Below are 23940 nucleotides of genomic sequence, written 5' to 3'. Positions count from 1 at the left end.
AATTGACAGGGAAGTGACTTGCCTGAGTGCACACAGTTGTGAACAGGCTGAGCTGAGTCTCCTGCTCTGGCTACCTCTGCCATTCCAGAAACATCTTTGTGTGAATGTTTCTGTAAACTCCTGCTCCTCTCCATCCCTCAGGATGGTGATTAACCACATTTGCTGCCAGAGGAGTGGATTGTTCATTCACTTTTGAATATTTGCCACGTGTCACTTTTTCCAAATGATCTTGATTTTACCATCCCAACCATTAATACTCCCTGCAAAGGAAGGATGAACACCTTTCTAGTAAGTTTTTGATTGCCATCACCTTTTATTTTATTTAGACCATAAATATACTTTTACATATTAAACCATTATAGAGTTCAGATTTTAAGGCACTAAGCTTCAACAGTTAAACAGCCTGTTATATGGGGCCTTCTAATTTCAAACATTAAAACTGAAGTAAAACTGCCAACTGGAGTTTGAATGTCTGACAAGCTTAAATTTATTGAATAAATTAAGTACCTTCAGAAATCTCAAGTAAGGAATTCATAGGCTAGAGCTGAACTGATAATCTTGACATGGGTTGATTATGAGTTGGTTTGTCCTTGTGAATCATTTACCATTTTATTTCACAAATCTAAGTTGAATGAAAAACCTACTTTGAGAGAGTACAATCGAGCCATTAACAGATGAGACACATGCATGTATCATCTATCGCTCTGGACAGGGATCTGGCTTTGCAGTTCTCATCTTTCATGTCTTGAGGCGCTTGCTGAGTGGAGAATGTGTGTCAGCACACAGTCCGTTTCTCTTTCTGCTGGGGTTTTCTCTCGGGTCCGTGGTGCTGTTGTCGAGCAATTCCACCTGCGCTCCTTTAGGCACCTGCAGCCAGACACACAGAACGCCCATGGGTCTCCACCTCACAGTGCACCTGCTTCTACAGAACTGACTTCCCACCCAGACAGACAGTCAGAAACCCACGAGAAAACCATGCGAAATAATACTGGTTGTTCCTCTCTAACCCCCTGGGTATCTTCAGTGGACACTGAAATGTGATGCCAGCATAAAATCTGGGACCCCAAGTCAAAATCTCATGAAAATGTGTGCCGCCTTTGCTAACTCTAAAATGAGATTGCCTGTGGTGACCGTTTTTGTCTTGTAAAATCCTTTCTAACGTTGTGAATCCATTTTTACAGCAGTGAATCTGTTTCTTGACTTCACAAGCTACTCTTGCACATCAGGTAATAACTGACTTCTCGACTTGGTTTGTGCTATAGGAAGACTCAGAGCGGACCTGTTAGCAAATCTTGTGCTCTCAAAACAGGCTGATGTTTTTAAATCACGAAAAGGATTTCCTGACTGCACTGGACATGCAGGCGGACTCTAAGCACAGAGTGTTCCTTTATGCATTTAAGTCATAAACAAATAGCAAATTATGCAACAAAGCCTCTCCAGTTTTTGCTTTTCTGTTTCCCGCCCCCAGGGTGCTCGTTCTCACACCCTGGGCCACTCGGGGAGAGAGTGGGAAAGGCTTTTGGCTGGAAGCACATCAAATGCAGAAACTAGGCCACCCTGTGCCAGAAGGTTCCCAGGCCCCAGTTGCCATTAGAAGCCTGCACTTCAGTCCATTTCAGAACCCAGCTCTGGCACTTTGGATCCACACTGCTAAAACTTCTGCCCATTGTACAAGCAACGTATGGGAACCAGAGGCAGTGTCAGGTGGCACAGCCAAGCAGGAGCCCACATCATTTGTTATCATCTCTCCCTGCATGGTCAGGGGCCAGGATGCAGGCTGGTGGGGATTTTATGGGCATGACAGTGATCCTCTAAGCAGGGACACTCGCCTGTTTTCTGCTCCAATGATAGGGCTCTGCCTTTGGAAATCTGAACCCTGCACTAATTTGCAGCAATAAACCAACCGTAGAACAGGCTGGTTTTGTTCCAATGGTTACTGTACACTTTGAGATTTGTACTCCTTTTAGTAAATTCCCAAAGTTTTGCATGTTTTTCCTAAAAATAAAGTAACTGGCTCTCACCTTTGCTCTGCGTGCAGTATTTGCAGGGATCACACTTTCAGCTTGGGCTCCCACAGTTTCCTCTAACACTAAACCAAAAGACATAATGGAAAAGAGTCATATACAAATCTTTAAAATACTTTTTTTTTTTTTTTTTTGCTATCTATAGGGATGCCCTAATGAAGAATAAAGAGATGAATATAATGTGTTTAAAAAGCAACACTGTTGGGTTTGGTGCTGTGGTGTAGTGGGTAAAGCCTCTGCCTGTGACACCAGCATCCTATATGGACTCCGGTTCGTGTCCCAGCTGCTCCACTTCTGACCCAGCTCATGATGATGGCCTTGGAAAAGCAGCAGAAGATGGCCCAAGTTTTTGGACCCCTGTACCCACATGGGAGGAGGCAGGCCATTGCAACCATCTGGGCAGTGAACCAGCAGATGGAGAATCTCTGTGTGTGTCTCCTTCTGTGTAACTGTGATTTTTTGTTACTTTAAAAAAAAGGGTTTATTTATTTATTTGAAAGGCAGAGTTACAGAGAGAGAAGGAGAGACAAAGAGATCATCTGCTGTTCACTCCCCAGATGGCCACAATGACTGGGGCTGAGCAGATCCAAAGCCAGGAGGCAGGAGTTTCATCTGGGTCTCCCACAAGGGCCATCTTCTGCTGCATTTCCAGACACATTAGCATGGAGCTAAATTGGAAGTAGAATAGCCGGGACTTGAATCAGCGCCCTGATGGGATGCCAGCATGCCGGGCCACTGCTTAACCTGTTGTGCCATATTGCTGGCTCCTAAATAAATCTTAAAACAAAAGTTCCACTATTAAAATTGCTGCTTTTAAACATTGATTGTAGTATTTCCCCATCATCATTTATAGAGGCACTGAGCCTGTTTTATCTGTGTCTTTTGTTTCACGTCGTTCAGTGAAATTCCGCTGACACACTAGTAATCATGCCCGAGCTCAGAGCTGACTCAGTCCCACAGTGCTGGCGCACCCCAACCCACACTCTCTGTTCACCCGGCCCTACGGGACCAGAGGACGCTCAGCTCGCCGGGTTCAGGTGTAAACGAACTCTGAGTCTGAAGAGAGTGGCCATTTGGTGTTTACCTTGGGCTGATTCTCGAGTTTGCAAACATTAAGTATCTAGTTGGTATGCCACAGTGATTTCTAGCTTCTCAGACTATCCTAACCCCTAAAAACTCAGAAGCAAGCAGAGAAGTTAAATCTTTAAAATAAAACTAAAGCCACAGCAAAAATGACCTAACACTTCAATAGTGCTTTATGATTTTCAATGTGGTTTTATGATGCTAATTTACTTTATAATTTCATTTATGTTCACACCAAAAAACAAATTAACCTGAATGTATACTATAGTTAAACAAAAGAAAAATTCCTATGATAGGCCATAATTCTGAAAGACAAAGCCCTCCAAAATTAAGTTGTACTAAAGCAAAGATGTTTTAATAATACTCTAAAAATTATGTAAAAGAGAAATAAAAAAGTTAAAAATGCAAAATAAAATAACACGGCAGGAGCTGCACTGTGGCAGTGAGTTAAAGTCCTGGCCTCCAGCACCGTTATCCCAAATCGGCGCTGATTCGAGTCCCGGCTGCTCCACGTCTGACCCAGCTCCCTGCTAAAGTGGCTAGGAATGCAGCAGAGGATGGCCCAAGTACATGGGTCCCTGCACCCATGTGGGAGGTCCGGAAGAAGCTCCAGGCTCCTGGCTTTGGATTGGCTCAGCTCTGGCCTTTGTGGCCACTTTAGGAGTGAACCAGTGGATGGAAGACCTTTCTCTCTCTGTCTCTACCTGTCTCTGTAATTCTTTCAAATAAATAAAATAAATCTAAAAAAAAAAAAAAAAAAAAAAAAAGAACTGTGAGCTTTAGCTCACAGTCCTAAACCTCTCTCTCCTTTAAAAAAAATGGCAAAATTGTTAACTATAGCTTATAGCTTTTATTTTTTTATTTTATTTTTTTTGACAGGCAGAGTGGACAGTGAGAGAGAGAGACAGAGAGAAAGGTCTTCCTTTGCTGTTGGTTCACCCTCCAATGGCCGCCGCGGCTGGCGCGCTGCGGCTGGTGCACCACGCTGATCCGATGGCAGGAGCCAGGTGCTTCTCCTGGTCTCCCATAGGGTGCAGGGCCCAAGCACTTGGGCCATCCTCCACTGCACTCCCTGGCCACAGCAGAGAGCTGGCCTGGAAGAGGGGCAACCGGGACAGAATCTGGCGCCCCGACCGGGACTAGAACCCGGTGTGCCGGCGCCGCAAGGCGGAGGATTAGCCTAGTGAGCCGTGGCGCCGGCCAGCTTATAGGTTTTAAAAAATGTTTTTGTGTCCCCTAATGATACAATGCCAACATACTATACGCTGCAGTATTTGTGGTGCAGGGTATAACAAAGAATACAGTCCTAAACTTCCTACTTATTCTAAAGTAAAAATAAGTGATAAAAATTAAACTGTGCCACTTCTGTGAAAATTTAGATTTGGAGTTGTATGAGTAAAAACTAAAAACTTCAATTATCTAAGAACTTTTTTCATCTTTTTCTAGTTCTGAATGAAAAGTAACACCTTTCATGTCTGCTCGGCCTCACTTGCATCATGAATGACAGGTGCAATGACCATGTATGACCAGGACTGGGGAGTGCAGGGGAGGGGCAGGGAGACACCTTAAGATGTGGGAACAAACCTGTTAAAATCTCATCAAGTTGGTCCACCATAAACTTGGCATCTTCTTCAGTGAAGCACATGGGTGGCTTGATTTTAAGCACATTTCTATGAGGTCCGTCGGCACTGAGAAGCACTCCTTTTTCCTTCATCCTAATTAGTTCAGGAAATACATGTAAGTGCATACACATGACTAAGGCTGATGTGAGCATAGAGAAGTTAAGTCGTTGGCATTCAGGAAGCCATATTTAAAATTTGCATGTGTCTTAGACTTCCTCCTTTGGAGAGATGGGAGGAAGTAAAACAAGCTTTCAAGTGGGCAGGCATTTTGGAACCAAGATACCAAAAGGGTGTGGGGAGGGATGTACTTGTAGATGATGTGCTGCGCTTCAGCTGTAGCAGGGGTCCTTTTCTCATGGTCCGTCACTAGGTCGATTCCAATAAAAAGACCAATGCCCCTGAGGAGGCAAAAAAGAAATCTTGACATACACTGTGAAGTGCTGCATTGCCACAAAGTTATCACTTATAAAATTCAGTATAGTTTCAAGCCTGTGAAAGGCAATTGTTATTGATGATTCTAAGTATTCCAAAATCTCAGCCCAGTGTCTACAGTCGATTTTAGCCTTTGAGAAGTTAATTTTTGAATCACTTAATTATGATTGCATCTTTCACACTATTCAGGATGATAGTGATGGCTAATGTTCACATATAACTGTGAAAAATATCCGCCCTCTCGAACAGTATGTTAAATACTCCTTAATGGATCATTTAGAATTACTTTAAGTTCCTCCTTTTCATCTTTTGAGTGTGAAATTATTTTAGCTTTAGTGAAAAAAATAGTATAAAAGTCAGGAAAGATATTTGCCCAAATGTTAACACTGGTGATATCTGGGTTCAGGATTAACGATGATTTATCCACGTCAGTGTTTCCTGGATTCAGTTTTCTAAACTTTAAATTTATAAGAGAACATATAAGTTATTTTCATGCTGGGAAAACAGATGACTACGTGATACACATACCTAATATTGCCTATCAGAGTGTGTTTAGCCTTCTGTTTATTTAGTAACTCGGTAAGATAATTCCCTACTCTCATGGCATTTCCTTGAAGGTCTTCACTTTCAATTACGTCCAGGACAGCCAAACCAACAGCACAAGATACTGGATTTCCTCCATACTGTACAAAAAGGATAAATGAGAATTAGTGGTATTGCTTCCTTCATGAGAAATCTGATTCATATATACACATATGAAGGTATAGTTTCAATAAAATATTATCTTATAATATTAGTTTCTTAGATTTACAGGAAAGCATGATTCTTTTCATGTAGGGTTGAGTAAAAATTCATTACAAATTATATTTTCCATGCTGCATTATGGGTATGAAGGGCTACCAGTTTATTGGTTCAGTCAAACAAAGACAAGACATTATATTGGGAATTAAAGATTCCACAGTGTGGTTCAGTGACAAAATAGGAGTTTTTGCCCTTGAAGAATTGAGTTAAACAACTAAGGAATGACATTCCCAAACAATGTATGCCCTCATATTTGAATCTTTCTTTTAGTTGTAACAAATGCTGTCATATACACTTCGCAAACCACAATAATTTTTCTAAACTTAAAGATGATGACACTTGGGTATAAAACTGAGGAAATAAAATTTCCCAAAGATTAAAATTCTGGTATCTCTTCCGATAGCCATATAACATTTATAGTGCTGTTTTGGAAATTTAAATATGTTACAAAACAAAGAAGATCATAACATCTGTGAATGGAAATATCATAACCTTAAGTGTTGAGCTGGACAGCCATCTATCATTGGAAGAATAAATGAGACTGTTTTAGAAAATGGGAGATATAGAAAGGAAACAGTACAAGGATCATTGTGTCAGACAGAATTAATATGATTAGCTCAAAGATCGGTGAGGGGCCTAAGATGGCGGCTGGCAGTACTGAGCTGTATTCTTCACTGCATTGGCAAACGGTGTAGGAACATGAATTGGTTTTCCCTGTTAGTATTAAACTTGGAGACTGAAATTTACCGTATTAAAATACTCCATCCCAGAGTTGCTGAAGGCTTCTGCAATTTCTCTGGTGGTCACCACACATGCCATCGGGTGGCCATTGCCCATTGGCTTTCCCATCGTGACAATGTCTGGAACAAAGTCTTCGCCATGCATTTGGAAGCTCCAAAAGTGTTTCCCAACTCGGCCAAAGCCTACCTGAACTTCATCAGCTATAAACACGCCCCCTGCTTCGTGTACATATCTGAAAAGGAAAGAGGCAAGCTGATGCCTTCAGGTCACTGGGAGTTCCCATACCCACCCAAAGATACAGATTATGGAAGACAGAAGAACAAATGTTATTCACCCAAAGCCTTAACCTTTGTTAGAAACATTTCAGTACTCAAAACCCCATACAGAGGTAACTGACTTTATAATATAGTCATATAACTTCTAGATTAGACAACAATGGAGTCTTCAAAAAGTTCATGGAAAAATATATTTTATGAAAAAAAACTATACATGGATTTCAAAATATTTTTGTACTAATATAAGCTGATCATTTAATTCCAGTTTTCCATAAGTTTTTTTTTTTTTAAGTACTCATGTTCCACAATGGTTGGGTTTATGCTGCTTAAAGTAAACTATGTTGCAGAATTTTAAGTGGAAAGAGAAAGAATTGAACATGTAGTTTCTAAGAGGGTTAATTTTCAAAGTTTGACTCATTGGTAAGGCTGGGATGCTTGGGCACCAGCCAGTAAGACAGGGTACTGGGCCAGGGGCTGCAGCAGAGTTCTGGAGGTCTCCCTGTATAAATCCTTTACATGTACAGACCCCTTATTTGCTGGGTCTTAAGGAAGGGTTGGGGAGCATTCAGGAGTCCTGGGACGGCAGGCACTCAGGGGTGGCTAATGACCAGCTGGTCTGGAAATACTTCAATATTTTAGCAACTAGTATGGCCCTACAGAATTGTCACAGTGCCCTCAGTTTGACCAAGGAGACCCAAGTCAAGTACATACGCTGCCACTTTCTGGAAGTAGCCTGCTGGAGGAATTATTTGTCCGCCACAACTCTGCATGGACTCAGCAATAAAGGCAGCAATCTACACAAGAGAAGATGGGGTCAAAGTGTATTAGGTCCCCACCCACCTTCTGAAAAAGAGGATTTCTTATAGAACAGGTTCTTTTTAAAATGATGAGGAAGTAGCAAGTAGGCCATGTGATTAAAAAGAAAAAAGATGTTGATGCTGGAAAAGCAACAGATCTAAAGCATGGGTTCTGAAAATCTAGGGTGCAAACAAAGCTATCATGAGAAATGGTGGAGATTAGAGGGTGACTTCCATTTCTCCACATTTACGTACAGTGGTTTCATTGGGATGCACTGAATAAGACTGATGGTTTCATCAGTGTTTGACTCGAATCTCTAAAAAATTACCCAGCTTCCAAATAACCAGGTTCGTCATGGTGTCTGTTTTCCCAGCTTGGAGAAAACAACTGCTTGAGGCTGGAAATTTGTAAAGAAATGGGAGGATAGGTCACTGTGGCCACATTATGGTTACTGTATTACGTCTGTAGGTCATGCCCTGAACAAGGCTTAACTTAACAGTTAGGGAACTCACAATAGGAACTACAGAGGAAGTGTTTGGAAGCTAATAAAGGAGAAACAGGAAAGAAGTGACAATGAAGTAAGAAGACAAAGCACAAGAAGAGAATGAGGTAAGTCAAGAGCGCCGTGGTTGAGTTTAGATGACCCTTCAGTAACTATTACTTTAGGTTCGATTCTTCACTTTTTGACTAGTTTCTTAGCTGTGAAATGAAGCCAGTAGGCTCAAGAGATTACTGCTCTAAAATTCAGTGATTTTGTAAACACATCTAATATTCAGAGGTACCCATCTTATATTTTCCCAGTGCTTTCAGCATTAACATGACAGCACCAACTCAATAATAACTCCTGTTAGTGAAAGCTCTCGATTACTCAAAACTTCTTTTAGCAGCTGTGGGGAGCAACTGGGAGCAACTCAGACTAGACTAAGTTACTGGAATTAAGACTTATTCTATGCATCTGCTTTCCCACAATATGGCGCTGAGAAGGGAGAAACAGCTTCTACGCAGCTACCTCCAGTTCAACCAAGAAACTGTAGGACCTGCTCCTGATTGGAGGAGAGCAGCGTACTCGGCGTGTGGGTAGCAGAGTTGGGATTGGTGGAAGAGGACTATAAAGGAGGAGAGAGACAGCATGCACCAGGAACATCTAAGGGGAACACCTGTGCAGCCCCCGAGAGAGCCGGCCGGCAGTGTGCCGCTCCCCCGCGGAAGTGGGGAATGTGGCAGGGGGAACCGCCCTTCCACGGAGGTGGAAGTGTCGGTAGCCAACCCGGGAAGAACCAGCAGCAAACCCGGGGAGGGCCGAGCAGACGAAAGAACAGCGCAGGGTCCTGTGTCGTTCCTCCACGAAGACGGGGAGCGACATAATGGTGCCGTGACTCAGATATGAAGCCTAGGCAGGGCTTAGTGTCGTTCCTCCATGAAGAGGGGGAGCGACATACTGGTGCCGTGACTCGGATATGAAGCCTAGGAGGGAAGAAGTGGAAAATACCGGAGAGAGAGACTAGCAAAGAGCCTAGGGGAAAGCTGGACGGAAAAGGTGCCGGAAGAAGCTATTGAAAGCCTAGGCATAGACTCGGATATGGACTGTGGGAAAGAAGTTAGGATTGAAAGCGAAAGTGAAAGCTTTCATAGACTTGGATGCGGACTATGGCGGGGAAGCTAGGAGATTGAAAGCGAAAGTGAAACCTGGAGGAGGCTTGGACTCGGATACGGACTGTGGGGAGAAGCCAGGAGAAATGAGAGGAATATTGTTGGAAGAAAACTTAAGGAAACATACCAGGTAGAGAAAAATGTTAGGGAGGATGAAGCCGCAAGTGCAGGCCGAGGCGGAGACGTAAGCCACCTTGGAATTCTTCAAGTCACCCCGGGGAGCAAGAGGCGAAGATCTGGAACCAGAGGCAGAGATGTGGGCCGCCAGGTTGGAATTCGCCAGGTTAGTCCGGGGAACTTGGACTGAATGCTGGTGGTGGCGGAAACGTGAGCTGGGGCTGTGTGACTCGCGGAGGCTGCCGCGCGCAGAGAGAGCGTGCGGGGCACAAGTAGATAGGGAACACTGGGCTAGTGCGAGACCGCGGAGTGCGCGCGCGAAGCCAAGCCGCTCAAAGCCGGGAAGCCGCGTAGATCGGAGAAGCGCGGGCTGAAGCGGCTCAGAGCCGGGAAGCCGCCGAGAAGCAGCCTCGGGGCGGGCGCCGGGAAGCCGCAAGGATAAGAGAAACAGAAGTTTAGAAGTAAAATGAGAGAAATAGGAATGTTGGCAGACAGAAGTAAAATGGGAGAAATAGGAATGCCCGGAGATGGAGAAATAGAGAAATAGAAAGGCCTCCCCACAACATGGCAATGAGAAAGCTTGGATTCGGTCTGCCTGATTAGTGAGGCGATGAGCACCTGCGGGCAGCTAGCAGCTTATGCGCCGCAGGTCACCAAAGACAGGCACGAATTAACATCGATAAGTCTCCCCACAATACGGCAATGAGAAGGCTTGGATTCGGTTTGCCTGATTGCTAGGTTTTGTAAGCACCTGCAGGCAGTTCTAGCAGAGCAGAGCATGCGCTGCAGGGCACCGAACACAGGCACGCATCAGCGCCTAAAAACCTCCTCACAACATGGCGAAGAGAGGACCCGGATTCAGTTTGCCTGATTGATAGGACTTGTAAGAACCTGTGGGCAACTCTAGCAAGCAGAGCAGAGTGTGTGCCGTGGGGCACCGAAGACAGGCGCGTATCAACGCCAAAAATAAAAAGAAAGGGGGATCTGTGGGGAGCAACTGGGAGCAACTCGGACTAGACTAAGTTACTGGAATAAAGACTTATTCTATGCATCTGCTTTCCCACAATATGGCGCTGAGAAGGGAGAAACAGCTTCTACACAGCTGCCTCCAGTTCAACCAAGAAACTGTAGGACCTGCTCCTGATTGGAGGAGAGCAGCGTACTCGGCGTGTGGGTAGCAGAGTTGGGATTGGTGGAGGAGGACTATAAAGGAGGAGAGAGACAGCATGCACCAGGAACATCTAAGGGGAACACCTGTGCAGCCCCCGAGAGAGCCGGCCGGCAGTGTGCCGCTCCCCCGCGGAAGTGGGGAATGTGGCAGGGGGAACCGCCCTTCCACGGAGGTGGAAGTGTCGGTAGCCAACCCGGGAAGGACTAGCAGCAAACCCGGGGAGGGCCGAGCAGACGAAAGAACAGCGCAGGGTCCTGTGTCGTTCCTCCACGAAGACGGGGAGCGACATAATGGTGCCGTGATTCAGATATGAAGCCTAGGCAGGGCTTAGTGTCGTTCCTCCATGAAGAGGGGGAGCGATAGCAGCAAAGAGCCTATCTGATCTTGTAAATGTAAATTTCACCCCCAAAGCACTGTTTACTATTTATATAGAGAGGTGCAGGCTATATTTGAAGAGGAAGCATACAAAGCTCCCATCAACAGGGACAACTTTTAATGGGGGTCTACCTACTTAGAGACACCACATAAGAAGATATGAAAAAGCATGACTTGGTAAGAAAAGGCAGAAACAGTTAAGGAATGTGAATATTTTGTCATGAAGACAAAAATATTTTAATCAACTGGAAGAAGCAAATTTTTTACTTTTATTAAAGCCCCCCTCCCCCACACCATGTGTATGTTGTAAGCCAGCTGAAAGGCAAAATACTGCCAACTGTGTTAAAAATCTGGGATAAGGATTGAACATTAAGCTGAAGACAATAAGGTGAAGACTGAGAAATTTCCTTTTCCCTGCTCTCAAGGATTCTGCTTCTGTGTTAGAAACTCGCACCTAGATTAGGAGATCGTTTTTCTGCCTTGGCTTACCCAGGTGCAGAGCAGCCTCAGGCTTCATGGCTTACGGAAGGTTGAACCGGCTCAAGGGAAGCACCAAGACTCCCCAGTCTGTAAGTCTTGCAGTGGTCCTGTCCCTGAGCTGTCATCATTTTAATTCTCTTCGCCTACCCCTCTGGAGTAGACCTTGCATGCCACCGAAGAGGTCAGAATTAGGCCACAAGTTCTGTAACGGGCATAGTGATTGCATTTCCAGGATAAATAAAAGTAGACAGTCTTAGAGGCATGGCTGTAATAATGCACTTTTTTGAAATAGGAACCAAGTGAAAATGTAACCAGAGAAGAACAGAAAGGGAATTTAGATCTCTTTCCTATCTCCCCAGTGAGTTACAACGGTTTCAATTCATTTCATGAAAGATATTGTTTCCAAAAATACAAACCTTCCTTCCTCTCTTATGAGCTTCTTCAATAATTTTCTTTACTTCATTTGCATAAGCACTTGCTGGATCCGCGTGGCATTCTCTGTATTCTCCTCTGTAAGTATCCGGAGTTGGTGCCTGCAAACATCCAATTCTTTGCCTCTTAGATAAACTTTTGAAAAAGGCATTTACCCACAAAGGCATGTTAGAAAGGTGACCCTGTAGATCTAAGTGGCTCTAAGTTTGTTTATTTTTTGCTCTTAATGTTTCTGAATTATGTAAAGAGTTCACACCTTTGAATTTTCAAGAGGAGCTGGGATGTGCTCCCAGATCCTTATAAATCAAGACTGTATCCTAGGGCCAGTGCTGTGGCACAGAGGGTAAAGCCCGGGTCTGCGGTGCTGGCATCCCATATGGGCAATGGTTAGAGTCCTGGCTGCTCCACTTCTGATCCAGCTCCCTGCTATGGCCTGGGAAAACAGTGGAAGATGGCCCAAGTGCTTAGGCTCCTGCACCAACGTGGGAGACCCAGAAGAAGCTCCTGACTCCTGGCTTCAGCTCAGCTCAGCTCTGGCTGTTGTGGCTACTGGGGAGTGAACCAGCAGATGGAAGACTTTTCTCTCTCTGTCTCTACCTCTGTCTGTAACTCTTTCAAATAAATAAAATACATCTTAAAAAAAGAAAAAAAGACTGTATTCTTATTCACAGAAATTGCAAATTCCTATGACTACATTATTTGAAAATGTCAATGAATGGAAACTATAGTTATTAACTGTATTATAAACTATAATCATTCAAAAATGAAAGAATGCCTTTTAAATTAAGAAACAGTGCCTTTACACTGACTCCAGATCTTAAAATCTTGAAAGAAGGAATGGATTATTCTCTTAAAAAAGTCTACCAGTTCTCAATACAAATACATCAAATGAATTTCACTGTTTCATTCACATGGTTAATTTCTTTATTTTCCTTAATAAATCAATATAACAAATTTAGTAAGGGTAATTTAATTATAAGACAGTTGTAGACACTCAATTCAACTCTAATATACATCAGTATAGAAAAAGCAATTGGAGCCAGCGCCGCGGCTCACTAGGCTAATCCTCCGCCTTGCGGCGCCAGCACACCGGGTTCTAGTCCCGGTCGGGGCACCGGATTCTGTCCCGGTTGCCCCTCTTCCAGGCCAGCTCTCTGCTGTGGCCAGGGAGTGCAGTGGAGGATGGCCCAAGTGCTTGGGCCCTGCACCCCATGGGAGACCAGGATAAGTACCTGGCTCCTGCCATCGGATCAGCGCAGCGCACCGGCCGTGGTGGCCATTGGAGGGTGAACCAAAGGCAAAGGAAGACCTTTCTCTCTGTCTCTCTCTCTCACTGTCCACTCTGCCTGTAAAAAAAAAAAAAAAAAAAAAAAAAAAAAAAAAGAAAGAAAGAAAGAAAAAGCGATTGGGAACGGGGCTGTGGCGCAGTGGGTTAACACTCTGGCCTGAAGCGCCAGCATCTCATATGGGCGCCGGTTTGAAACCCGGCTGCTCCACTTCCTGTCCAGCTTTCTGCTATGACCCGGGAAGGCAGTAGAAGATGGCCCAAGTTCTTGGGCCCCTGCACCCACGTGGGAGACTGGGAGGAAGCTCCTGGCTCCTGGCTTCTGATCGGCGCAGCTCCGGCCATTGCGGCCATCTGGAGAGTGAACCATCGAATGGAAGACCTCTCCCTCTCTGCCTCTCCTCTCTCTGTGTAACTCTGACTTTCAAATAAATAAATAAATCTTAAAAAAAAAAAGAGAGATTGAAGATCAAAGAATGGGAGAAAAAAATTGCAACAAAAATAACATACTCTACCACTCTTCTAATTTGCCTACTGAAATACTTTTCAATAGATTTTAAGTTACATTCTGTTGCTGTCTAGCTCACACAACTGCTTTAAATCTTAGGGCTTTTTTTTTTTTTCTCCTGGTATTGAGTTGGATGATCACTAGGCAACCTTCCAGGACTAACATCCTGAATCTCAGATCCTAAGATACTTACCACATGCACAAATTCTTTCTTGACATCTTTGCCCTTCTGAAATTTATATGGACTGATCTCAATTAGAGATGATAAGTGACCATGGTAAGCACTGAAAAGAAAGAGGACAAAAATCTTTCCAAGAAATATGTCTTTCAACTATATGAAAAATAGTGTTGATAAAAAATAGTATGCATACATCCAGGGAAAGTCTCTACTGTGGTGCCAGATTTAAGGATATGGGACCTAATTTTTCATGGTAAGACTGGCTATTTAACTTGTCCATTTTTCCTTGTACATGTAATGAAATACGTGGAAAGCCAAGTATGTGTCCTCATAGATAATTTCCTTTCAGTAGGGAAAAAAACCTGATTTCTTTGGATTACATTGCTAAATTATATCATCTCAGTGTGAAAAATTATTTTCTGTATTTTCATGTAAAACTTCACATGTATATGTTTTTCAAATGTATTTGATATTTACATTCCAGTAAATTTTACAAAACAACTTTCTATCCGATGCTGGGCAGGCACGTGTTCTGTTTGGGATGATTTCCAAAGAGCATCCAATGGCATACACTGGGCCAATGCTAGTTAGGAAGGAACAGGAGTCTCCAGGAGGAATTCAGGGACAGACATTCAGTTAGTGGTTGACACCAGTTAAGATGCCTGTATCCCATATCAGAGGGCCTAGGTTTGAGCCCTGGCTCTGCTCCCTATTCTAGCTTCCTGCTAACATGCACCCTGGAAGGTTGCAGATAGTAGCTAAAGTAGCTGGGTTCCTGCCACCCACATGGGAGATCCAGGCTGAGTTCCAGGCTCCTGGTTTTGGTCTGGTCTGGCCTTAGCTGCTTTGGGCAATTAGGGAGTAAACCAGCAGATAGAGGAAATCTGTCTGTCTGTCTGTCTTCCTTTCAAATAAATAAAATAAATAATTTTAGAAATTAGTTATAGTGGGGGCCAGCGCCATGGTTCACTTGGCTAATCTTCTGCCTATGGCGCCGGCATCCCATATGGGCTCCGGGTTTTAGTCCCGGCTGCCCCTCTTCCAGTCCAGCTCTCTGCTGTGGCCTGGGAAGGCAGTGGAGGATGGCCCAAGTGCTTGGGCTCCTGTACCCGCATGGGAGACCAGGAAGAAGCACCTGGCTCCTGGCTTTGGATCAGCACATCTCTGGACGTTGCAGCCATTTGGGGAGTGAACCAACGGATGGAAGACCTTTCTCTCTCACTGTCTAACTCTACCTGTCAAATAAATTAAAAAAAATTAATTATAGTGGACAATGACAATAGTGAAATGAATGCTTGGATTTTTAAGAAATTGTATTTTTATTTTGAAAAAAAGATTGAGTTTCCCCTGGTTTACTAGTGAATCAATAAACAGTGTGTGAAGAGTGAGCCCTGATTCAGGTAGGGCTCTTAGGACTACAGGCACTCCAGCCCCTAACACAACCTCTCCTACTTGCAGCTACTTGCAGATAGAAGGAATCAAGTGTTCTCCAAATTTAAGCTGGACTCAATAGCTTAATACATTATTTTAAAACCATTGTTCCACCTATCCACCTTCCTCCACATGTACTTATGGTATTAGTATGGGTTGGATCAATATACGTTTGTCTCTGAAGGAACTTCTTAAAAACCTTGCATCCAAGACTTACTGGTCAAGAGTGATCACGTCTTGGTGGCCTCTGAACTGCCGGGCCAAGCGTAAGGCTAAGTCATTAGCTTCAGATCTGTCAAGAAAACACAGCAAAGAGGGGTGACACGTGACATAATCTCTAAAAAGATTTCAAAATGCTCACTAGAGAAGTTGTAAGTTTCATTTATTAAGAAATGTATAAAGCTGTAGGTTGAAGTCCTCTCCTTCCCCTTCTGTCTTGCCCACCCTACACACTCACCTCACCCGTCTCATACAAGTTCTCCAGATGTTTCTAATAAAGACTGCGGCTTACAGAAGAAATACATAGAAAGTAAGGATGTGCTGCCCACTGCCACTTTAGCCTGCTACAGCCACATCACTAGGACACTAAAAGGCCTGCACTAAGCTGATCTTACTGGGAAGAAAGGGAGCTAGTGGGTCCACTTGCTTGGCTGCCAAGTCGTATTTTACTGATCTCAATATTTAGTTTCCTTATCTACAAAATGAGGACCATATTTTTCAACCTGGTTCAGAGAGTCTAATGTGCTACCCAGGCACAGAGGAAGAAGCAGTGGAATGCTAGCTATCTGTTAGACATCATGCTGAGTGTTTTACTTGTATTTGTTCAAATAACAACTCTGCAAGGCAAGTATTGTCACCTCCTTCTCATGGATGAACAAACAGCCTCAGGGAGGTGAACTAATCAGAATAAGGTCTCACAGCTAAGAAGAGGCAGAGCCAGGATTCAGACTGTCTAACCACAAGACTATTGTCCTTTGTTTTAGATGTGCTCTGTCATCTCCAGTATAGGGGACAGTGTTGTTTGGAACTAAACTCTTTGGCTGCATAGAATTCTTTAGAAATGAAAAGTCAAATGTATTTCATTTATTAAAGGCAAGAGTACTTCACAGAGGTGAGGAGTCTTTTTCTTGCCAAGGGGCATTTGGATATTTATGACATCGTTCACAGGCCATACAAAATTACCAACTTAAAAATTAGCCTGCTACAGATGTATTCGATTTCCAGCCCTACCTGTAGCTGACTTGGCAGGGCCAGACCAAATTATTCCAGGAGGCCTTACATGGCCCATGGGTTGGATGATCCCTACCCCTGCTATATAACAACAAATCAGATCCAAAAATATCTTCTTAAATTTTTTACAAAGATGAAAGAATGATCTTGTTATAAATTTATTCCTAAAATATCTCACTGAAGAATGAATCACAGAAAATCATACAATCAAATGTGCAAAATATCTAATAGTTAACTTTAATACATACATCATTTTTTAAAATGAGAGTTTTTGCTGTATATACAGCTTTCCCCTAAAATAACATTGCATTTTGAGCTCCATACATTAGAGACATATTTTCAAAAGCACACTTTTCAATATCTGCATAATATTCCTTAGACTATCTATCTAAAATCCTTTGAACTTAAGAAATTTAAAAGTTGGAGTACATATATTCACTTGATTTTCTTTCCTTGTGTTTGTGTTGGGGAAATATGTTCAATTTCCTTAAGAAAACAAATCACTCAAAAAATCCTACGGGGCAGGTGTTTTGTCACACAGGTTAAGATGCCATTTGTGATGCCTGCTCCCATCAGAGTGCCCAAGTTCAAGTCCTGGCTCCACCTCCTATTCCTGCTTCCTGCTAAGGTACACCCTGGGAAGCAGGAGGTGATGGTGCTTGTTCTTGGGTCCCTAACACCAACATGGGAGATCTAGATTGAGGTCCCGACTACTGACTTCAACCTTGCCCAGTTCCAGCTGTTCCAGGCATCTGGGGAGGGAACCAGCGAATACAAGCTTGATTTCTCTGTCTTGTCTCTTTCCCTCTCTGCCTTACAAAAACAAAAACAAACAAAAAACTTATAAAAGTTGTCGCTCGAAGCTGGTGCTATGGCGTAGCGGGTAAAGCCGCTGCCTGCAGAGCCAGCATCCCATATGGTTGCTGGTTCAAGTCCCGGCTGCTCCACTTCCAATCCAGCTCTCTGCTAACGGCCTGGGAAAGCAGTAGAAGATGGCCCAAGGCACTCACGTGGGAAGACCCGGAGGAAGCTCCTGGCTCCTGACTTCAGATTGGCACAGCTCCAACCATTGCAGCTGTCTGGGTAGTGAACCAGCAGATGGAAGACCTCTCTTTCTCTCTCCATCTCTCTCTCTCTCTCTGACTCCCTGTAACTCTGCTTTTCAAATAAAATAAATCGTTTTTTAAAAAGTTGTTGCTTATTTTATTGAGTCATGTCTTTGCAAAAATTCCTCATTTGTGCTTTCAAAGGACTATCTTGACCTGTCAATTATTTACCTACTTCCTCTACTGCCTAAAGAGGTGAGCATCCTTTTATTTACTATTTATTTATTATTTTATTTATTTATTTGAAAGGCAGAGTTATAGAGAGCCAGAGGCAGAGAAAGAGAGGTCTTCCATCCGCTGGTTCACTCCCCAGATGACTGCAATGGCCGAAGCTGCTCTGATCCGAAGCCAGGAGCCAGGAGATTCCTCCGAGTTTCCCACGCAAGTGCAGGGGCCCAAGGACTTGGGCCATCTTCCACTGCTTTCCTAGCCCACAGCAGAGAGCTGAGTCAGACGTGGAGCAGCCGGGACTCGAATCGGTGCTCATATGAGATGCCGACACTGCAGGAGGTGGCTTTACCCTCTACACCACAGCTCCAGCCCCGAGGTGATCAGTTAGTTCAGCATCATGTAATCAAACAGCAGAACCAGAAAGGTCGGGCCCTACTGTGCAGTTATTTAGTGAATGGCAAGAATCACAGCAAAGCTTTTTAGACATCTACGCTCTACCACGAATCAAAAATCAGAAGGTAACATGTGAAAGACAGTGGGCAGAGCTGAGTTGGAATGGGAGTGGTGGGAAAACCGGAAACCTACCCTGAATTTGTAAAGTAACAAACAGAGAGTCTCTCCGGCAGGGTGGCCGCAAGGCGCTTGGCATACTCAACAATGTTGTCGTGGAGGAATCGCGAATTCGTATTCAGCAGTTCCATCTGCCTCAGAGCAGCTTTGACCACTTCTGGGTGGCAGTGTCCCACTAGCATTTGGGAGACAAAAGCCCAAGAAGTGAGTTACAATGCTAAGCCCCTTGGGAAGTGTGTGGAATTCAGAAGCAGGAAAAACAAAGTTGAGCTCTTTGCCACTTTTTGCTACAACCTTCCCCCTACTAGGACTACCAGCGGAGCCTGCAAAGGAGCCTGGAGCCTGCCTCCTCCACCAACATCTCCCTCAGAGCGCCGCGAAGGCAGGACGCTCACTCACCGTGGGCAACGTTGTTGATGCAGTCCAGATACTGCTCCCCCTTCTCGTCATACATGTACTGTCTCTGGGCTCGCACTATTTTGATGGGATCCGCAGCAAAGAAAACTTTGCAGGAAGGCCTAGAAATAATCAAAGGAAACACTTTGGGCTGCTAGGACCACTCTGTAGTTTTCCCTCTCAGTGAAGGTCATGGTAGCAGAAAATCACAGTGCCATAAAGAGAAAACACAACGTACTTCTTTTTTTTTTTTTTTTTAACATTTCATACCAGCTTGGAACATTTTACCTCCATCCCCCTTTTGTGACACTGCTCATATTTTGTATGCTTGTCACAATTTTGCTCATCTTTTTGCCCTTGATATATTAAATTTGCCAAGACTTGACTACTCTATTTAGAGGCTTATGAATTTAACTCTGACAGCTCTCATCATACAAACCAAGAATTAATTTTACTTTGGAAACTTTTAGTCTACCAAAAAAAACAAAAAAACAAACAAACAAACAAAAAACACCCACAATTGTTTTTTGAGGCTTACTATGTGTCAGAAACTCTTATGTATTTTACAAATATGATCCCATTTCATCCTCCAACAATCCTATCAGATAGGGGTTGTTACCATTCTCATCTTATAGTTAATAAAACGGAGACACAGAACAATTATGAAACATGATTAAGGTTATACCAGCTGGTAAGAAAATCAGACCCTGAAAACTAACTGTGTTATGCCATAACCCAAGACAGGGTGCTCGCTCTTGCTCTCTCTCTCCCTTCCTTCTTATCTAATTTATTAAGAAATAAGCAGCATTGAAAGCTAAATACAAGTAATTCAGAGTTAAATACTATGAAGGAGATTTTATAGATCATTTCCATTTTTGTGTCCTTTGAATGGTACTTGTCCTGTCTCACATGGTTTTTCTATTTTTTTTAAAGATTGTTTTATTGATTTGAAAGGCAGATTTACAGAGAGAGAGAGAGACAGTCTTTCATCCTCTGGTTCACTCCCCAAATGGCTGCAATGGCCAGAACTGGGCTGATCCAAAGCCAGGAGCTTCTTCTGGGTCTCCCATGCGGGTGCAGGGGCCCAAGGACTTGGGCCATCTTCTACTGCTTTCCCAGGCCATAGCAGTGAGCTGGATCAGAAGTGGAGCAGCCAGGACTTGAACCATATGGGATGCCAGCACTGCAGGTGGCGGCTTTACCCACTACACTGGAGCGCCAGCCCCAGGTTTTTCTATTTGTTAAAAAAAGTTTATTTATTTCTTTGAAAGGGAGAATAACAGAGAAAGATGGAGAGAGAGAGCTAGCAAGCTCCCATCCACTGATTCACTCCTCAAGTACCCACAACAGGCACGGCAGGCTGGGAGCTGAGGCCAAGAGCCAGGGAACTCAACTCAAGTCTCCCACATAGGTGGCAGGAACCTAGTCTCTTAAGCCATCACTGCTTTCTCCAAGTGTCTGCATCTGAGGAAGCTGGAGTCAAGAGCCTGAGCTGGGAACTGAACCCAGGTACTCTGATGTGGCATATTTTAAGTTAGGTTAAATGCCACTCTATTAATACCCTGTTTAAGCGTAATAAAAAGTTATTCATGTTTGGTTACTTCAATATATGCCTGCAGTATAAATTTTAACAACATAAAAACATGACAAAGTTTTCTGATCCTGGCTTTATGGACATTTAAGAATCAAAACTATATATATATATATGTATATATATATATGACTGTGCCTACACAAAAGAACCCCACAGGCACTGAAGGTAGTTTTGGGGTACTTAGATACATATTAAATTGATATACAACTGTTCAGTAAGTATTTTGATTATTGTGATCAGTAGATAACTTTAACTTCTAAATTTGCTTAAGGTGGTGTTGTACATTGATATTGTCTGTAAGCATCACTAGCTAAGATGAAAATAATACTCATTGAGAATTTCTCATTGGTTCTGGCTCAGCTGTGAGTTTATCGCTGCAAGCTGACATCCAAAGAAAACCTTTCTTCTAAGCGCTCACAGCTGCAGATTCACCTGGCCTGTCCGGCTGCAGGTGAGTTTTCTCTTCAGCCGGTCGGCAGGTGTGTACATTGCTTCTTTTCACATACTATTTTCTGTTCCCATCAGAAACCACTCAGGATTTCATGGGAATCTAACTATGTAGGATGGAAAATAAATGGAATGATTAGAAAAAGTGGATGGCCGTCAGCTGATGGTGGAGGCGGCCCCCACTCTGGGGTCAGAGCCAGCGGTCTAAGCAGTCTCGGAAACCACCCTGGTTGAGGTCGGACGCCTCTGTGTGAGCAGCAGCCCAGCATTCCTCCGCGAGGATGCTGGCTCGTTTCTTTCTAGTCCCAAGTTAATTGCCTTGCAGACCATAGATTTTACAGGCTTAGGCACCACTCACAACCACCACCACCATCATCATATTTACACGTGTCCTTTTTAGAACCAGGCACGAAAACACTCATACGCTTACGATTCCCATTTGTTCCGTCCTGTGGAGCGCTATTCCTCTTTTTATAGAAGTGGAAATTAATTTGACAGACGTCGCCTTGGTAATACGACTCCCAGCTACGACCAGAGCCCAGCGTGGTGGGTTCACCGGTGAATTACCACGTGGTCTGTGGCAGGCCAAAGCACAGAAGACCGGGAGAACACTGCGGGGTTAGGTCGAGCTGCAGGCATGATTTGAGTGACCCGGGTCTGTAAGTGGCATCTCCTAACTGAAGCCCAGCTTTTCTAACAGAAGGTGGTTCCAAGTTTTTCTACCGGATTAACCCATTCCCAAAGCGAGCGAAGGCTCACTTTAGGAAAAATGGTCAGAATTCGTTTTTCCAGCGCCACCATAATATTTGTGCGTTCAGTTTCCCAAAACTTGCGAGTTGGTGGCAGACGCCCAGTTTCCTCCCTCCCTCCCAGTACCCAACCTGTTCTCCTAGCAAGCCCCATCTGCCAGCACCCCGAGGCGGCCCGCAGCCGCAGCTCGGCCGCCGGCGGCCAAGCGCTCGCCAGCCCTCGCGCAGGCACGGACGCGTCCTCGCGGGGGGCAGGTGCGCCTCTGCGCGCCAGCGCGGCCCCCGCGAGTAGAAGGGCGGCCGGGCGCGCGCGCGCATGCGCGGCAGGCACGGCGGCGCGCCCCTCAGGCTGCAGACTTTGCGGAGCCTCGCTGCGTGGGTCTCTGGCTAGCCGCTGGCGCCATGCCTCGCTCCAGCTCTCCGCCCTGGGCACTCTATTGCTCCCTCCCTGCGGCTTGTCTCCAGCGTGGGGGAGCCCTTACCCGATGTGCTTCCCCCTCAGCGCCAGGGTGTCCGACTTGCAGTACAGCTCGCACATGGTGGAGGGTGCTGGGTACCCCGCCGGGGTCTCCCCTTTCCGGTCAGTGCACTGCCTTCGCGAGCCTGGGGCAGCGTCCAGTTATCCCCTCGTGGGGTCTCCCCTGCCTGGGCTTCAGAGGTCGCTGGTGGCATCAACCTTTTAAGTGTAGGGTCATCTCCCTTTTAAGTGTCGCCCTGCCTTTGCCCTTCGCCAAGCCCCTCCCTCTGCTCCCCTCCTCCGCCGCCGGGTGCCTGCTTGGCAGGTCACTGGACTAGCCACTGGCTCGCCACCACCCCCGCCCCAGTCTAACTGGCTTCGGTGCCTGCCCTGTTCATGCCCACTGTCCCTCCACATCCCTGTGATTCGAATCAGCTCGCCCTTTTAGGTTCCTGGTAGCTGGGCGTTATCACGGCCTTCCTCCTCTGCCCGTGAATTCCTCCTTCCCACTTTGTTTCGTTTTTTTTTTTTTTCCCCGTGTTTCTTTATTTTCGTGTAAACATTCAAAGATAGGCGCTCCCTGGAGACAGCAAGACAGTTTTCTCCATTCCCACCCTGCGCTAGTCCAGTAACAAACTACCATTTACTCAACACAAGGAGCAAGTCACATGAGAGATAACCAGGACTCAGGCTGTTATCCGAGTCCGGAGTGATGTATACAGTGTTTCAAACATCTACTTTAACAATAATTACAGTCCTCATGGCTCTAGCTGTGCAGATTGCAGAGCACACAGTCCTAATCTATCTTCTTCGGGCCGCAAAACAACCCTGAGACGTCAGCACGAGAGTTTATTATCCTCTTCAATGGAGAAAGTGAGGTCGTTCCCTGTTCCCCGGTACAAGTCCACCTGATGGTGACCTTGGGACTGTCCCTAGGTTTCTTGAGCTAGATCTTTGTGAAAGTTAAGAGTGGGAATAGGAGAGACAGGAGGAAGAAGGGTTGAGAATGGGTGGAGGGAGGGTAGGGTGGGGAGTGTCACTATGTTCCTGAATCTGTATATATGAAATACATGAAACTCGGATACCTTAAATAAAATTTGAAAATGTTTAAAAAGATGATCTCACACGGAGAAAATTTGAAGATAAATAGGTGGACAGTAGGAGCCTGGTTTAACATTAAATCACAAGTTGTTTTAAGAACTGGAGGGCATCTGCTTTAACTTCTATTCTGTTGAAAAGAACAGCCAGGCACCGGAAAGGTACAGCCTTATTCAAGGTCACCCAACTACTTACTCACCCATGGAGTGGACTAGTGTGTTTCCTTCTCTCCCTGATTTGAAAGGGCAACGGAGGAAGCCTAGTTTGCTTGAATCAACACATTTGATAATTATTTGCAAATGACCTTTCTCTTGACAAAAATTGTTACTAACTTACATTACTAATTTACATTAATGCTCTGGAAGAAGAATAGAATCGCATTGCCTACTATAGAGGGAAAAATAGAATTTTGAGAGGAACAATATGTTAAGAATCCATAGTGTTATAAATGAAGGGCAGAAGGCACTCAGGAGACTTGCAAGAAATCCCAGTCATAATCTAGTTCTGTGCTTGAAATATGTTGCCAACTGAACCTCCACTGTCAGACCACCTGGACCTGGAAAAGCCAGACCTCTCAAAACATTACAAGTATGGTGGTACAGTTTGGATTATTGTTTGGATATACTTCAAAGGCCAATGCCTTGGGGCCTTGGTCCCCAAAGTCTTAGTTTCAGGGATTAGGAATGGAGACTTGTCCTAATCATGACTGGGCCTAATGG

At 44.5% G+C, this 23940-nt stretch overlaps 1 protein-coding gene across 1 annotated transcript; it reads right to left on the bottom strand.

Moving 5' to 3' along the window:
• Window positions 1–289: 289 nt before the first annotated feature.
• ETNPPL (ethanolamine-phosphate phospho-lyase) lies at window positions 290–22419 on the bottom strand. The gene is made up of 13 exons (XM_002717158.5): window positions 22149–22419; window positions 18880–18998; window positions 18496–18655; window positions 15621–15695; window positions 13988–14078; window positions 11986–12102; window positions 7690–7772; window positions 6710–6935; window positions 5690–5844; window positions 5038–5127; window positions 4692–4822; window positions 2022–2089; window positions 290–867 (listed from the first exon to the last, which is right to left on the bottom strand). Exons 1-13 carry the CDS (start codon window positions 22202–22204, stop codon window positions 739–741), a joined length of 1500 nt encoding a protein of 499 aa, XP_002717204.2. The 5' UTR covers window positions 22205–22419; the 3' UTR covers window positions 290–738.
• Window positions 22420–23940: the final 1521 nt, after the last annotated feature.

Source organism: Oryctolagus cuniculus, chromosome 8 (assembly GCF_964237555.1).
Source record: "Oryctolagus cuniculus chromosome 8, mOryCun1.1, whole genome shotgun sequence".
Taxonomy (NCBI): Eukaryota; Metazoa; Chordata; class Mammalia; order Lagomorpha; family Leporidae; genus Oryctolagus; species Oryctolagus cuniculus.
Note: the sequence above shows the minus strand (reverse complement) of the source record. Positions and strands in the feature narration are given on the sequence as shown.

Coding starts and splice junctions, on each gene's coding strand:
- ETNPPL (XM_002717158.5), bottom strand. CDS start 22,204: ATGTGCGAGCTGTACTGCAAGTCGGACACCCTGGCGCTGAGGGGGAAG. Junction 15,696..18,495: donor TGTTACTTTACAAATTCAGG/GTAGGTTTCCGG, acceptor TTTTCTTGACAG/ATCTGAAGCTAATGACTTAG. Junction 12,103..13,987: donor AGAAAGAATTTGTGCATGTG/GTAAGTATCTTA, acceptor GGATGTTTGCAG/GCACCAACTCCGGATACTTA.